General features: G+C 34.4%; 1 protein-coding gene across 11 annotated transcripts in view; it reads right to left on the bottom strand.

Moving 5' to 3' along the window:
• Positions 1 to 9,325: 9,325 nt before the first annotated feature.
• Positions 9,326 to 17,629, bottom strand: part of LOC123528992 (tubulin monoglycylase TTLL3-like) — a 72,830-nt gene continuing 64,526 nt past the window's right edge. For 7 of the 11 annotated variants that reach the window (XM_045309128.2, XM_045309131.2, XM_045309132.2 and 4 more), the window contains one exon: positions 9,326 to 15,245. In XM_045309128.2, coding sequence (XP_045165063.2) covers positions 14,755 to 15,245 — 491 coding nt within the window. In that variant the 3' untranslated portion in view covers positions 9,326 to 14,754. The remainder of the gene's footprint in view (positions 15,246 to 17,629) is intronic. The other 4 variants (XM_045309133.2, XM_045309135.2, XR_008366718.1 and 1 more) reach the window with 3 other exon arrangements.

The following is a 17,629-nucleotide window of genomic DNA, read 5'->3' as shown; positions in this document are numbered from 1 at the left end:
GAATGAAGTGTGCAAAATTTAAAACAGTCCCACAGGACTCAGCCTAAATTTTTCAATGTTGGAGTGAAAATTCTGTCTCATTAAATCCGTTTACTTGAGGCACCATAGAAAAATGATATCCACAGTTTTATTTTGTGTTTTATAATGGTTTACTTTTATCAAAATTAATGGTATAATGAATTATCTGCAAACGTTTTGGACAGTGGCCATCACTTTGAAATTTGTCTCTACTTGAGCTTGAGGAAATACCATAAATATTTATTATACAAAATTTATAAAAAAAAAAAAACGGCACGGTAAGGCCAGTATTTTTTTATTATTAGTTTTACCGATTTTTTTGGAAAAAAGATAGGGTCGGCGGCGGGAAAAAAAATTAAAAATAAAATCCTCGATTGTAAAGTATTTTTGCAAAATCTCGACCTAAACTGAAACTACTAATAAGACAACACTCTTACCAATTTATTTGACGATTATTGAATCAAACTTGTGAAACAAGTTGGCGGATAAAAATTAAAGACAGTCGTTATAGTTTTATTTTTCTCACTTTTAATTTTCTTTGGTTTACAGTACGTCCAAAATGAAAAGTCCCAATGGACACCCAGCGTGTCCACACACGGTGCTCGCCAACCACGCTGTTTCGCCGTGAAATCGCGGTGAATCGCAGTTTTCAAGATTGTTTTAAAATATGCTATTTTCCATTTTATTTTTATCCAAAAATGAAAGGAAATATATATATGTATGATAACATTAAATAACATCGTAATTTTTCAGTTTCAATGTTCGTCTGCTAGTTGATTTTGGAGACTTTCGTATTTTGCAGGTAGAGCACTTGACAAGAAGCGTATGCGATGAGACTGTGCATAATAAACAATAAAACCTGTGAATTCAGTTGTTTTATTTAGAGTTCACTTTTCAGTTTTGTATGTTCGTTGCAAACTTCTGTTGTTATACTAACAAAATTTTAATACGATAACGTTATTTAACACCCTAACAATTAATCTTCGTTCACAGTTTGCATGGAATTTGATAATTATTTAAGAGGTAAGTTACCAGTTAAAATCAATAATTTTTAAATAACTTGTTAATTTGTTACCAATTTATTTGCTAATGTAACTATCAAAAAGAATTTTGAAATATAATTTTAGTACAATATAGAATATCAGAATTAAAAGTTTTTGCTCAGGAAACAGTGGTATTCACTTTTATATAAACAAAGCAATCATCCATTTAAACATTTCGATGCACGTCTACATGTCTGAAATAACATTAATCGAATTCTATCACATGACATGTCGAATTTCAAGAAACTATTAATGTGTAACATACATCTGTATTAAAAATATAAATTTTATCTGCTTTTTTTCAGGGCAAGAAGAAAGCTGTACACGAGCCTTGGAAGCAAGAACTTACAATTTAATGTTTTTTTTGTTAATAACATAATTTTATTAGCATTAAATGTCATAATATATCTATAGCATCATATAATACAAAGACCTGTGTATTGGTAGTGCTAACAGATTATTTTGTGTTCATCATATAATTCATATATGACAAAAATTGTTTATTCTCCATTCTGTATTATTTTCGGCAAAATTAAGATATTTGCATATTTGTAAAAAACATGTCAAGGGTTCAACGCAACAAGGGCGTATCTACATATAATTATTATATGTAGATACGCCCTTATTGCGTTGAACCCTCGATATGTGATCTTTTCATAAAGTTTGGTCTGTGTAATAGGCTAAGGGAACAGCAGCAAAAAATAAATACAATACACTGTTTTGTTTTAACAACTGAAGGTATATTTGTCACATAATATCTGTAATTATCACATGACGGTTTATAGAATATGTATGCCTGTCTGTCTGTATTTTATATAAATAAACTTCAATTGTTGGTATCGTTTAAATCTATGTACATCTTATGAATAAGAAATAAAGAAATGAAATTAAATGGAAGCATTATAATTTTTATGAGAACGCAACATAACAAATGTTTTTCTGTCTATTGCAAAGCATTCTTGGCTTTTTTTTGTTTAAATTGTTTGTGCTTCCTAATAAATGTTATATTCCGTTAAATTTTGTATAGAATAAAAGGGAAATAAAAAAGATATAGAAGGCCGATTTTTGTTTTCTGCTCCTTCCCTCCTCTGGTTGTTGTGCTGTAATTTTCACTCTTGTTGAAAGTTCTTTCCCGTAAGCATAGATAACAACTATTTTACGCTTTCATTATTTATTATACACCATGTGGAAATACATATTTATAAGTGGCTTTAAAACATCCTTTAGTGAACGGTCCCGCACGACGGCCAAAAATCTAGTAGTATGTGATTATCACTGTTTGAAAATAAACTTCCTTTTTATACAGTTATTTGAAATCAAAGCATTATCAAACTACTCATATAGTCCAAACACGACGGTCTAGCTGAACGTGCCTCACGTATGACTAGCTTTAGTACCGTGCGGGACCGTATTACTAGCCACTAACGCGTCATGCTCCGAAACTTTACTTCTTGTTTTTCTAATTTTATGTACTAGTAGTTTGTGACTGTACCTGAAATAGAATACAATAATTGCTTCGTTACATTTCATTATATCCCTTAATTCATTGTAAACATTACGATAATAATAATACGGTACCGTAATCGTAGCCACTGCCTTACGATAATAAATCAGTGCAAAATAAAAATAAACGGGGCTACAAGTAAAAATGAAATTGATTTAAATATCGAACACTTTTACGAGTCGAAGTTAATATTAACTGTTTTGAAACTGCAAATAAGTTTTTACTCGAAAACAGTCAAAAATTTAATTACTCTTTATTGATAACAAACGTATGGGCCGTATTGAACGGGCACCGACAAATTATTATCTAATTAGCACTTATTAACCAACATGAACTTATTAATTATAAGTAACTTACCAAATAGTTTTGCAACATGTGAAAATGGGCAAACATGCTAAACGAAAGAAAGAATTATGCAGTTTAATTGCAACGGAGGTGAGTAAAACATTTATTCCAACATGTAATGTTAGTAGTAATTGTTAGTGGACGTTTTAACAATTTTACATAGAATTATAAACATAAACAAAGGAACTAAAAGGTTTATAATTACACATCTTATAAGCTTGGTATTTACCTGAAAACATAAAACAAAATATGGAACAAAAATTATCTTTCTACAATGAAAACGGGGTTAATTTAATTAGACGTTATATACACAGAGAATCACCGCGATTGCACACCACGACACAACGTGTCCGCCGATCGCTGGGCGCGGATAAACGGACACGGTGTTCGTATCGATGTGCTTTTGTTGCACGAAAAATTGACATCTCTTTTTGGACGTACTGTTGGTATAAAAGCCGCACGTTTAACGTTCAGTTACCGTTTTAATTATGGTCAGTTGGCGGATCACTCGTGTGTGCATCAGTTTTTGACACTTCGATTTTTTTCTGAATTTTTTTTTTTTTTTTTCATTTTCCCAAATTTTAGGGTCGGCGGGTCGGTAAAACTAAAGATAAAAAAATACTGGCCTAAAAGTTGTTTAAAATTGCAACACAGTGCGAATTAAACACGGTCAGCTTTTAGAATATACCAAGCAAATGCCATTTTTTAAATATTACTATTAGGGGTTCAGTACCTTAAAAGGATGCATTGCCGATGTATTCAGCTCTATATTTGAATAATCACTGTTAGCATTCTGCATTCATTGTTTCACTTTTTTTCAGTTAACAATTAATTAGTTTCATTTGAGAATAACCATTTTCAGACAATATTTGACATAAAACAAATACCTGATTGGCATTTGATATTTGGAAATTTAAGTGGCCTTCCATTAATTACCTTTAATCTGAAAGTAAAGTTCATGTCAAATGGCCATGGGTCAGAATTTTACACAGGAAAATACATTTTTAGTCCAATTTTTTAAATGTGTCATTCAAATTCAAGATTTCTGTACCTTCAATGTAGAATGATGTATAAATATGAGGAGGATATTTAGCAGCATTATAAGAACACATCCCCGCTAACCAAATCCTATAGACGTATACATGACTGACATGCACACAAAAATACATAGATAAAGAAAAACATATAGACAACGTAGACGAAACAGACATTATATAGAAACACAGTGAGACACAGCCTTCGGGAAACAGTCAGACTAGCACAAACACGACTCGGGAGTTTCAACAGTTTCGACCAAACCTCACTCGATCCTACTCTATATCATGTTCCGAAGTCACTGAAGTTCACAGTCCACGCCAGACTGTAGTTTACACAGGATTATCATGAATACTGCAAACGACAAACGAAAGCAGAATTTAAAAAAAATACTTTTTATGGATTTGGAAAATCAAATAATAGTAACTTTTCGTATTTCTTTCGCCATTTTTGATTCCTGACATGTCACAATTAGCTCCGGGTGGACAATTTTAAGTTAAATCAACCAAGACAATTAAATGAAATATAATTAATTGCAATTCAGCAACGCACAAACACAACACATCGAGACCCAACGCAAGCCAGGACACTTAGACGACACGATACGAAACAAAACAATACAATCCAATTCATCATATATTCGCTTTCATATCTCACCCAAAGCTAAAATATATGAAACCGTTCTTTACAAAATTATAATGCGGGTAGATGTGTTTTGCTGTTTGAGAGACTTAAGTTGTCAACAAAACACTCACAAGTGCTGTACAATATTTTTCACAAAGATTAAACAAAGAAGTAAGCATTCCTAGTCTCTCTTTGGAAAAGTTACACATTACTTAAAGCAATTCCTGCATTATGTTATGTTTATTACTTCACGGAACTTTCATGAAAAGAATTAATTTAGTTTCACACAATTTTTTTCTTTCACAATGTACATGATTTTTCTTTGGATCGATGCCCTTCTTAGTCGGTTAGAATACGACTTTTTTAGGAGAATATATATACTTATCATTTTAAGTTCATGTTTGGATGCGCCCAAATTTTAAACTTAGGAAAACTTACATTTACTTCTCGTTTTCTTCCTTATACAGACTTTTTTTTTCATAATGACTAGATCTTGTTACTAATACAAGAAACCTGATGTGGCTGTAAAATTTATAAAAGACTTGAAGTAGACTGTGAGATTCCTTGGCCTACTGCAGATGGTGCACTGAAATTTTAACACGATATGAACATTTTTAGCTCGACTATTCGAAGAATAGGGGAGCTATCCTACTCGCCCTGGCGTTGGCGTGAGCGTTAGCGTGAGCGTCACACAAATGTTAAAGTTTGCGTACCACCCCAAATATTTTCGAAGTCCATTGAGATATTGCTTTCATATTTTGCATACTTGTTTACAATCATGACCCCAGTCTGTAAAAAGGAGGAGGCAACTCTATCAAGCATTTTGACTGAATTATGGCCCCTTTTCGACTTAGAATAAATGTTAAAGTTTGCGTACCACCCCAAATATTTTCAAAGTCCATTGAGATATTGCTTTCATATTTTGCATACTTGTTTACCATCGTGATCCCAGTCTGTAAAAAGGAGGAGGCAACTCTATCAAGCATTTTGACTGAATTATGGCCCCTTTTCGACTTAGAATATGCTTATTGTAATGTTAACGTTTTACTCATTGCTTATATTATACTATCAAGCACTGAGAATAGTCGAGCGCGCTGTCCACTGACAGCTCTTGTTTACCCTTACAGAAGAAAAAGGCCTGCTGCGTACTCTTGCTGTGTACATACAGCGTATATGATGCGTACATGATGTGTACTGAAATCAAGGGCTTTAAATAGTACGCAGGATATACACCGCACATACACCGATAGTACGTTTGTAGTACACTTTTGACATGCAAATGAGCTCTGCCGCGTACTACTTGCTGCGTACATGCTGTGGACTACATAGTACACAGGATGTACGCTGGAGGAATTTAGTATGCGGGAAATAGTATGCAGCATGTACGCGGCACATACACTTTTCACATGCAAATGAGCCTGCGGTGTACTACCCCTGCGACGTACATGCTGACTGTACTCCTGCGGCGTACATGCTGTGTACTCCTGCGGCGTACATTCTGTGTACTCCTGGCCCGAGTCCTGCGGCGTACATGCTGTGTACTCCTGCTGCAAACATGCTGTGTACTCTTGTGGCGAAACTGCTGTGATAATGTAAATTCCTTACCCCACCAACTTTCTTATGCAAATGCTGATCATTTGGACAGAAAAAAACAGAAAAAAGATAAGTGACATGCATCAATAAGTATTTACCCTTACCAAAATAATGTAGACTGATGTTATCAAATAAATTAGTATGCTTTTCTTCATCCACTTTTCAATGAAAAAATCAATTTTTGTAGCATGTAATTTGGTAAACATCTGAAGAAAATGGCGTAACTGCATCAAGGGGAAACAACTTTAATGCAACTAAATATAAGTGTTATAAATTTTGAAGTATCTGCGGTGTACATGCAGTGTACTATTTTCTTGTACAAGTCCCTCCTGCGTACATGCAGTGTATTCCTTAAATTTTCAGAGTCTGTGCTGCGTACTTGAAGTGTACTAGTGACCTCCTGCGTACATGCTGTGTACTCGTCGAAATAGTACGCGGCATGTACGCCGCATGCGGTGTATGTAAAATGTACTCCTCTGGCGTACTACTGTGTTCGCGTCATATACACAGCAAATATGCAGCATGTACGCCACAGAGGCTTGCTTCTGTAAGGGTACATATAGAATCAACATGAAAAGGTCAAATGCAAATCAGCTATATTTGCCACAATAACACGTGCCTTCATTCTAGAGAAACTGGTAGTGTCATAAACATACCCCATATATTGAAAATTGTTCGCATTCGGTATAGGAAAGTCAGTATAACGGGTTTTGATATGTTCATATCGTGTTAAAATTGTTTGACTTGTTGATTTTGATAGGAATTCCACACTGATGACGTGTATACAAAGACACGGGGTATCCCTGTACCATGGTGTCCTGTTGGAAGCTCTTTAAGTTACGTCCAAATCATATGGTATTGTGGTCATGCAGATAGTAGTTGGTCTCAGCAGAGTATCTCTTTTGTTGAGAATTTGAGACAGTCAATCATTTGTCAATCTTTCAGGATGTCGAAAGATCTTGTCGAAGGTAGACTGCATCATTTAATGTGTTGATGGTTTCGTAAATAAAACAGTCGTCAATAAAGAATGTCAGAAACACTGTATGGCGTCATTAATGAACGCCAAGAAGAGAAGTATGCTCATGTCGTCCCTTTCTAAGGTGGTATCGGTTTGATGATGTGGAATCCTCAAGAGTACTTGCTTCTGGTCACTTAGAAACCTCATAATCCAGCTTAATTAGACTTTTGTTTGTTTGTTTGTTTGTTTGTTTTGTATTTACACTGTTACCAGTACAAAACTGTTCTGCGCAAGTAACTATACTATATAACTTCTCCGCATGAATAATAGGTGGAGGACAAATGATTTCAGACACAATGTCTTAAATTTATCCAGTTGTCAAAGAGAACATACGCCTTGCCTGAAGATTGAACTCACGATCACATGATCTGTAGATCTACGCTCTCCCTATTGAGCTTAGTGGGTGGGCTTCCAGCTGAAGATGGAGCCATTAATTCAATAGTAATGGTGTTTGTAAAGGAGCCGTTAATATGGGGCTTTGTTGGAAGGTTTTGGCAAAGTCTAAGAATACGGCATGTGTTTGCTTGCCTTCAGAAAATTTAGTCTTGCCAACTTTAAATACTAAGCTGTCACTTGACCTTCTACTATGGAACCGATGTTGAGTATCAGCTAGGATATTCTGTTTCTAGAAGTGTCACAATATGTTAGAGTGAATGATGCATTGTGTATGGGTTCAGGAGACAGGTCTATAGTTTGCTGCTGTAATCTAGTCACGCTTCTTAAATATTGGAACAAAGTCGGCCATATCTAAACCCTTAGGTACTTTATTTAAGCTTAAGATGTTTGTAGTTCAATTAACAAGTAAAACTAAGCAACCATTAGTGCACACCCATATTTGTCAACTAAATAAGATACTTAATTAATTGTGGGTATTTCATAACGTGGCATAATAAACCAGTATGCGAGTCAAAAATTTGAAAATCTCTGGTTGCTTATTGGATGTTTAGACTACTAGTAGTTAAACTACAAGGTCAATACATTATCTATATCCTGTTTATACTTTAACATGCCAGTGAGATCTTCAAACTCCCTCCAGAGTTATGGTTCTTAAATTACTCAAAACTGTGAAAATTGACAGTGTTCGCCTTCTAACTTGAGCAGTTCTTATCCAATTTTCTCCAAACTTGGTCAAAGCTTTAACATTATATTTTGGCTAAATTTATTAAGAGCTCGATCATTGATTCAAGTCTTCCTCGAGTTAAGACCTTTAAATTTCTAAAAATTGTGGACATTTTCATGCAGTGTCCACTCTCTTGAGTATAGTTCTTATACAATGCTCACCAAACTTGACCACAATGTTTATGGGCATAATATCTCATCTTGGACAAAGTTCAAAAACTAGGAGACAGTCTTCGTACTCAAAATTGCAAAAATTGTTGGTGTCAAATCTCTAACTCGAGTAGTTCACATCCAATGTTCACCAATCTTAGTCAGAATGTTTATGGGCATATTATCTTGGTCAAGGTTAATAACCAGCAAGTCTATGTTGCTCTAGATTATCGCCCTTGAATTAGGGTGAAACTGAGAAAATTAAAACTTTTCACCTCAGTAAGAACAGTTTTTTAACCCTTAGCCTGCTAAATTTCTAAAATGGACTGGTCCATCTTTCAATTTGGACAATACCATTAACAGTAAAAAGGGGTGTTTACCAAAAAGATACTGACTGAATGGCGAACAGTGTAGACCAGGATCAGACTGCACGGATGTGCAGGCTGATCTTGGTCTACACTGGTCGCAAAGGCAGAATCACTTGCTGCCAGCAGGCTGAGGGTTAATTGTATGACCCTTTTGATCCATCCTGACCTTGACCTTGAAGATAGGACAACAAATTATGTACACTGCACTTGTAATGCTGTGAGTAGTAATCTTTTCCAGTTTAAATAAAATCTGAATTCGGGGTTAAAAAGTTATGACCCTGACACTCAGGACAAAGTAATTTCTTCATGACCAGTTATGCCAAAAGTGTGAGGCCCACTTATTAACCATTCAAAAACTTGAACCATCAGTATTTAAGTGATGGACAATGTAGTCATTTCCAGTCGTCCATCAGAATGCTACAATACTGAAAACACATTGGTTTTTGATTGCATAGCAACTGCTTTTCCTCAGATAAAATCCATAATTTAGAACAAAACAACTTTAAAAGAAAGTTAACAAACTTTATTATATACCTTTTTGTAAGCATCATTGGTTACATATATATAAAATATTATACTGTAAATAATAAAAAATCTGCAAAATATTCCAAATTAATATATAGAAACCATTGTATCAAATCAAAACACTATGAAATAACAATGTTTGCAAATTCACTCTAAAATAACACAATAACAGAATCTGACAACAGTTTCAGCACAGTGTGCTTTACATCTACAGGTATAAACTAATTAACATAAACTTATCACCATTTTTTTAATATTACATCTGTTTGTATGAATTCTGGATAAAGTTAATGGGAAAAAAACACACAGAAATAACAAGATATCAAATTTGATTAATAAATGCTTCCATTATCTGAGTAACGGCTTTGGAAAAAAAACAGCAACCCAACTGAGATAGGCATTTTATCATGGTAGTGACATAATCCTTTTGCAAACTGTTATTTTATGAAAGGGCCCTACTGGTATCAAACCTTCATCAACATTTTTTTAAAAAGTACCCGGTATGTAAATGTATTAAATGTTTTAAAAAAATTGGCACTAGATATTTGAGTAAAAGGATGGTGTCATAAAAATTGTTAAAGTATTAACCCTTAGCCTGCTGGCGGCAAGTGACTACCTATGCGACCAGTGCAGACCAAGATCAGCCTGCACATCCTGCACTATTCGCTATTCAGTCAGTAAATTTTCAGTGAAACCCCCTTTGAATAAGAAGTGGTACTGCCCAAACTGAATGATAGACCAGTCCATTTTAGAAATTTAGCAGGGTAAAGGTTAATAATAATAATTAATTTTTCATTTCAGCAACACAATATAAAACTGGGTCTAAAAACCTTTGTTCCTCAGAACAAGTCATTGCTATGACAGAGAAAATGTATTTTTATTGTATCCTGAAAAGTTGCCATTTTGCAGTTGTGGGCTTTTGGATCAACACTGTTGAGATATGTCTTCAGACATTCAAAACTTTTTAAAAGCACAGTCTGTTTAAAAGGCCATCCTTTTAGCTTATTCTAATTACCAATTGAATTGTTTAAAATGAGGCTCACAGTTTTGAATCATCATATCTGGATTAATTGAAAATGTCTACAAGAGGGCCAAGATGGCCCTAGGTTGCTCACCTGAGAAACACACCATAATACACCATAACAGTGTAATTGACCTAGTGGTTTCATGGAAAAAAATATTCTGACCAATTATCATTAAAATTGGAGCAAAAACAAGTATTTTCTTTGATTTGACCTAGTGACCTAGTTTTTGACCCCAGATGACCCATATTTGAACTTGACCTAGATTTCATCAAGGCTATCATTCTGACCAAATTTCATGAAAATCAATTGAAAAATACAGCCTCTATCGCATACACAAGGTTTTTCTTTGATTTGACCTAGTTTTTGACCCCAGATGACCCATTTTCAAACTCGACCTAGATTTCATCAAGGTAATCATTCTGACCAAATTTTATGAAGATCAGTTGAAAAATACGCCTCTATTGCACACACAAGGTTTTTCTTTGATTTGACCTAGTGACCTAGTTTTTTACCCCAGATGACCCATTTTCGAACTCAGCCTAGATTTCATCAATGCAATCATTCTGACCAAAATTCATGAAGATCAGTTGAAAAATACAGCCTCTATCGCATACACAATCTAAATGTTGACAGACAGACGACACACGACAGACAACAAACAGACAGACGATGGACATTGAGCGATCAGAAAAAATCACCTTAGCATTGCCCAGGTGAGCTAAAAAAGTCTATATATAACTTGTAGTTATTTTAGGTCTCAAAATGTTGGTTAGCTGCACATTTTTTCATATTAAACGAAGCATGCTAGTAAATGCAAATAAAATGCAACACACACAAAAGCACTTTAGGAAGAACTTACAGCTCATTGCAACACATTTAAAACTTTATCATAAAATAATTGCATAGCATATGGAAACATAAATCAGCACGAGTTCCTAACCCTCATCATGCTGGACAGGATTGATTCTGCCTTTGCGACCAGCGCAGATCATGATCAGCCTGTGCATCCATGCAGTCTGATCAAGATCTGCACTGTTTGCTATTCAGTCAGTATCTTTTTGGTAAGCACCCCTTTTAACAGTTAATGGTACTGTCCAAACTGAAAGGTGGACAAGTTTATTACAGAAATTTAACAGGGTAAGGCAGATTCAGATTCAATTTTCAATGGATTTTTGTTTTAATTTGTGGAACGTTACACTGTAAGCAAAAAGAATCTGCCTGCTTTTGAAAATGTACAGGTTCAGTTATATATTTGTTTTAAATCTTTGAATATATAGTAATAATATACTATCAAGCCTGTGACAAAATTGTGTACTGGTGTATGAAAAACAAAAAATAAAGATATGAAAAGTATGCTCTCAGTACTACTATAAAGTTTCACATTTTAAGTGACACTCTTTCAATGACAAGTAATAATATATCAATATAGCATCAGATCATATGGAAAAATATCTACTAAGCATAAATAAATACAAAATAACCTTTCGAGAAAAATTTTGTATAACATAATGCATAAAATACTGACATACGAATAACAATCATTTTACGGTGTTTAACAAATATCACAGACTTCTCAATACTGACTAAAACAATTTTCCCAATACGTGTACAATTTAATTGATATATAGTCAAAAAGTGGTATTCTATCTAACCTTTAGCCTGCTGGCGATAAGTGATTCTGTCTTTGCGACAAGTGCAGACCAAGATCACTGTTCGCTATTCAGTCAGTAAATTTTCTGTGAACACCCCTTTGAATAATAAGTGGTGTTGCCCAAATTGAATGATGGACCAGTCCATTTTAGAAATTTAGCAGGCTAAAGGTTAACAAGAAAAATTAAGTGTATACTGTAAACTGTATATTTGGATGATCACTATCCATGCTACTGGCCTCGTGGAGATAGGACTGATGGTTCCACAAAGGTGACATAATATAGAAACTGTGAGAAAATTAATGTCCTTCAAAAGTTTTCATTCACCAAACTTGCAATGTGTTGTAAAACTCTGCAGTCTTACACCCTGTAATACTGATACAAATGTACTTGCAGTCACTTAAACCTGGTACTGGCAGTTTATCTAGGTATGAAATGCGTCTTAAAAACCAAATTGTTTTTGCCTATGATTCTCTGTGTGCAGAGGCGGCAAAAATCTGATTTTTGACTTACTTATCCATTTTTGCCAAAAGCTGTTTTCTACTTGTCCATAAAATGGTTATATAGTAAAGAATGGTGAAATTCCACATGTATGTACATATGGGCTTTTTGACAAGCTGTAAAAGTCGATTTTGCCATTCCTGTGTGTGATCGGACAAAAATAGAAATGGAAGTTCAATAATACTTAAAAGAGAATGTGCTCATTAATGTGTTGTATCTATTCGAAATCACAACAAATTTCAGAACGAAAGAAAATAGTACAAAATCCGTATGAAATTACATCAAATCTCATAGAACATTTGGCACAATACTGTTAATGATTTATATAGTGTAACATATTACAAAAATTTGAAAGAAATTTGTTAATTTGACATACTTCTGAAACAATTCTATTCAGCAACAACAACAACATTATATAAGGATTTACATTAGTTTTTGTGCATTATTTTACATTGAGAACTGACTTAATAGCACATAGCTCGTATTCATCAAAGTTTCCTGTCTGCATTTCATAATTAATTTAATTATCCATTTGGGCATAAAGAAATTTTATCTTTTTGAATTAATTCATATAATATTATGTACCCTTCTCAAATGGGCTCATTTGATTGGTCGAAATGAGTGCACGCACGGGTCCGCAAAAAGCGATATTGACCTGCCGGAGCAATAATGACTCTTGTGATATCACTTTTTCTTATATGTATGAAATATTGGCTGGTCAGATAAATACATTTGAGAAGGGCATATAATATATTAATTATAGACTAATGCTGAGGTCAATATGTGTTTTTACGGACCTATAAATATGATACTGACCTCGGACTGCGTCCTCAGTCAATATCATTTTTACAGGTCCGTAAAAACACATATTGACCTCAACATAAGTCAATAACTGTATAATATATGATGTGATAACTATGAGGCCCTGCCTGCTCACAGTATGAAAGGTAACTTGTCACCTCCGGGCAAAATACTGTATCTGCTCCCTTATCAATATGGAGTTACCACACTTCCACACCGAGGTGACAAAACATAATATAGTAACCTTTCTAACTGCTTGTGTGGTTGAATGTATAGCTGCAACAGCTCTATATATATTAGTAATGTATAAGAATACTTCATATTTTAAATCTCTACTGAGATCATTCTAATACTGAAGTGAAAATTTGACTCTTGATATTTACATTGTCTTTCCCTAAGTACCCATGTTCTTTTGTCTAAAATAGTAAACATAATGTTCCGTTTTCAAAACAGTGACTTTACTTGACAGACATGAAATAACACAGAGGCAGAACCTAGACATGGGTCCAGGAGAGGAGACAGCTTCTCCTTGTGTCACACAGTAGCTATGCCACAGAAGTTTCTTGAAAAACTGTGTAAAATGACATTATTTTTCTTTATCAAAAACCATATTTTCTTTCAAGAATCAAATTATCTCTCCAAAAATACTGCTAAAGTGACCATTCTATGTTTAACCCTTAGCCTGCTGCGGGCGAATTTAACAGCCTTTGCAAACAGCTTGGAACCAGATCAGACGCCGATTAAATCGGCGTCTGATCAGGTTCCAAGCTGTTTGCTACTCTGACAATATTTCTTCCAATTTTGGAGCAAATTGAATGAACTTAACAATTTTAGCAGACGACATTTGCAGCAGACGACAATTTACCTAGCATGCTAAAGGTTAAACACTGAAAATACTTCTACTAACAGAATATTTATATACACTGCTGTTATATTCTTTGTACAGCTGTGTGTAAAAATAAAACAATAATCAATAACTCCTCCCTTAAAGGAATCTGGTATAAACATTTTACATGTAAAACAAGTATCTCAATTATAGCATAAAATTTCTTTTTAATAGGCCAGTCAAAAATACTGATGAAAAATCATGGTCACAGACCACAAGTATTCTCTCATTCCTAATTTTTGTCTTTCTTATGAAAAAACATGATAGATACAATGTGTTTACTGCAATATTTTACTGCAATATTCAATGTGACATACCTCATTTTTTTTCTAATAAAAGCTGCATGAAACTAATACACCTGAAATGCGAAAAGATCTGATTTCCAATTTCATTTGAACATGGAGTGACTCCCTGAGTTTTATCACAAGAATTTTGCAGCTTTTGGAGACTATAAATGAATATTTAGATTTCTCTATGTTAAAACTACCGCTATAAAAAAGCATACAGTGAACACTCATGAGTTTTATTCTAACATATCACAGCTTTATTATCATTTTGAACAAAATCCATGAGAAACTATTGACAAAGCCCCATTTAACTGAGATGTATCTATAAATATAGTTGGGTTCTGGGCCACTGATAATTCATGATACTGTCCAACACGTCTCCCAATATATCTTCGAACAAGTCTCGGCAATGCATTAGGTCCTGCGTAAAATTGAGGAGTTATAGGCCTTTGTATCCAACCGTCAGTGTATCGCAGCAACACCTTGCCACCAGTGTCAGAGGACGTGTTATTCACTCTCTTGGCAAGCGTCCCCGAGGCACTTGGCGGACGAGGACTTGTGCGGCTTTGAGGACGAGAAATGTTTCGTGCACTTCTACATCTGGGAGATCGCGGTTCCTGTGGATCTGGGGACATTCGGATCCCGTCTTTACGGCATTTACAGAAAGGATTAATGTTATCTAAATGTAAGTTCATGCCATTGCCACAGTCGTTACAGGTCCGGGCCCACGTGCTCTCTGTTAGTGGGTAGACACCTGTTAAAAGATGTTAGAAAAGTGTGTTAGACATGCCTTGGTTAATTAATACAGCAAGTCAATTAAATAAATTTTGCAAGCTACATGTTTTTGTGATTTTGAGAACAATTTTACCTTTTTTGTATACTAAACTGTTATCTCCGTTCATGTAGCTTACAAAATATTTATTAGCTGGCATAAAAAAAGCATTTTTATATTTCTAAGGTCACATGAGGCAACAGTTCTTTTCACACACTTAAATTACTCATTTTAACATATGCATATTTTTCTATTCTTGTTCGACTGCTGAACTAGTCTGTAAAGTCAGCTGTAATAAAAATGACAATTTTCACTCTATCCCATAGTACTATCTATCGATACAAACCTTTAAAAAATTCTCGTTCAAAATAATACTGTGAAATCATTAATATTCGTGGGGGACTAATTTTCGTGGATTTCGTTGTTGAATCAATCCACGAAATTTAATCCCAACGAACAAGTAAAATTCCCATTAATTTTATGTTAAAAAGTTGAAATCCACGATTTCATATCCCTACGAAATTGCTGTTTTGACCAAAACCACCGAATTTCATGCCCACGAAATCCAATGATTTTACAGAATATAATTGAGCAGATCCTACTTGGAATTTCAGTAAAAATTCAATAAAATATGTAAGTACATCTAAACATTACATGTGACCTTCGATATATTGGTTATATAATGTGCAACAGGAATAGAAGTGCATGTGTGCAACTGTAAGTTGTGGTTAGGAAAAATAATTATAATGAAATCTTGCATAGTGTTGTCTGGCTCATTTCACATGAATGGTAGAGGTAACTGTACTGAAGTATAAGCTTTCTCTGAAAGAAGTTACTATTTTCAGATTCATTTGTACTCAATTGTTTCCCTAACAGACAGTTATAAAATATTTGCTACTGATCAAAACTAAAACAAGAGCACCGCCTTGCGGGTGCTGACGCTCATCTGATTTTTTTTGTATAATAGAAATATTGTCCTACCCATGATTTTCTAAGTCTAAAAAGGGCCATCATTCTTGCAAAAAGCAGGATAGAGTTATGTTTCTTGATGTACAGTGTCCACTTATGATGGTGAAAAACTGTTGCAAGTTTTAAAGTAATAGCTTTGATAGTTTATGAGAAAAGTTGACTTAAATATAATACTCAACCAAGAAAATGATTTTCTAAGTCCAAAAGGGGCAATAATTATTGCAAAAAGCAGGATGGAGTAATGCTGCTTGCTGTACAGGGTCAGCTTATGATGGTGAACAAGTGTTGCAAGTTTCAAAGCAATAGCTTTGATAGTTTAAGAGAAAAAGTTGACCTAAACATAAAACTTAACCAAGAAATCTGATATTTTCTAAGTCCAAAAGGGGCCATAAATCTTGCAAAAAGCAGGACAGAGTTATGTTTCTTGCTATACAGGGTCAACTTATGATGGTGAACAAGTGTTGCAAGTTTTAAAGCAATAGCTTTGATAGTTTAGGATAAAAGCTGACCTAAACATAAAACTTAACCAAGAAAACTGATTTTCTAAGTCCAAAAGGGGCAATAAATCTTGCAAAAAGCAAGATGGAGTTATGTTTCTTGATGTACAGGGTCTGCTTATGATGGTGAACAAGTATTCCAAGTTTCAAAGCAATAGCTTTGATAGTTTAGGAGAAAAGTTGACCTAAACATAAAACTTAACCAAGAAATCTGATATTTTCTAAGTACAAAAGGGGCCATAAATCTTGCAAAAAGCAAGATGGAGTTATGTTTCTTGCTATACAGGGTCAGCTTATGATGGTGAACAAGTATTCCAAGTTTCAAAGCAATAGCTTTGATAGTTTAGGAGAAAAGCTGACCTAAACATAAAACTTAACCAGGCAACGTCGACGCAGACGCCGACGCCGACAACCGCTCAAGTGATGACAATAACTCATCATTTTTTTTTCAAAAAATCAGATGAGCTAAAAAGACTCTTTTTTTTTTGAGAAAAGTGAAATCTGAATGACTAACATAAACATTATCCTTTACCCTGCTGGCTGCACATGTTTCTGCCTTTGTGACCAGTGCAGACCAAGATCAGCCTGCAAATCTGAGCAGTCTGATAATGGTCTGCACTGTTTGCTATTCAATCAGTAAATTTTCAGTGAAAACCCCTTTGAATAATAAATGGTACTGCCCAAATTGAATGATAGACCAGTCCATTTTAGAAATTTAGCATGTTACGGTTAAAGAGCATTGGGCATAACAAAGAGCTAAAGTTGTTAGTATTCCTGTCTAAGCTAATCTTGTAACATTTGATTTAAAGCCAATTTAACACTTTAGCTGAAACGTTACTCTCACCATTCAGGTCAAATAACTAGACAGCAGGTAAGTTCTAATAGTCCAAGAACTACATT

Source organism: Mercenaria mercenaria, chromosome 13 (genome assembly GCF_021730395.1).
Source record: "Mercenaria mercenaria strain notata chromosome 13, MADL_Memer_1, whole genome shotgun sequence".
Classification (NCBI taxonomy): domain Eukaryota; kingdom Metazoa; phylum Mollusca; class Bivalvia; order Venerida; family Veneridae; genus Mercenaria; species Mercenaria mercenaria.
The sequence above is the reverse complement of the archived record's forward strand: the minus strand, read 5'-3'. Positions and strand labels throughout refer to the sequence as shown.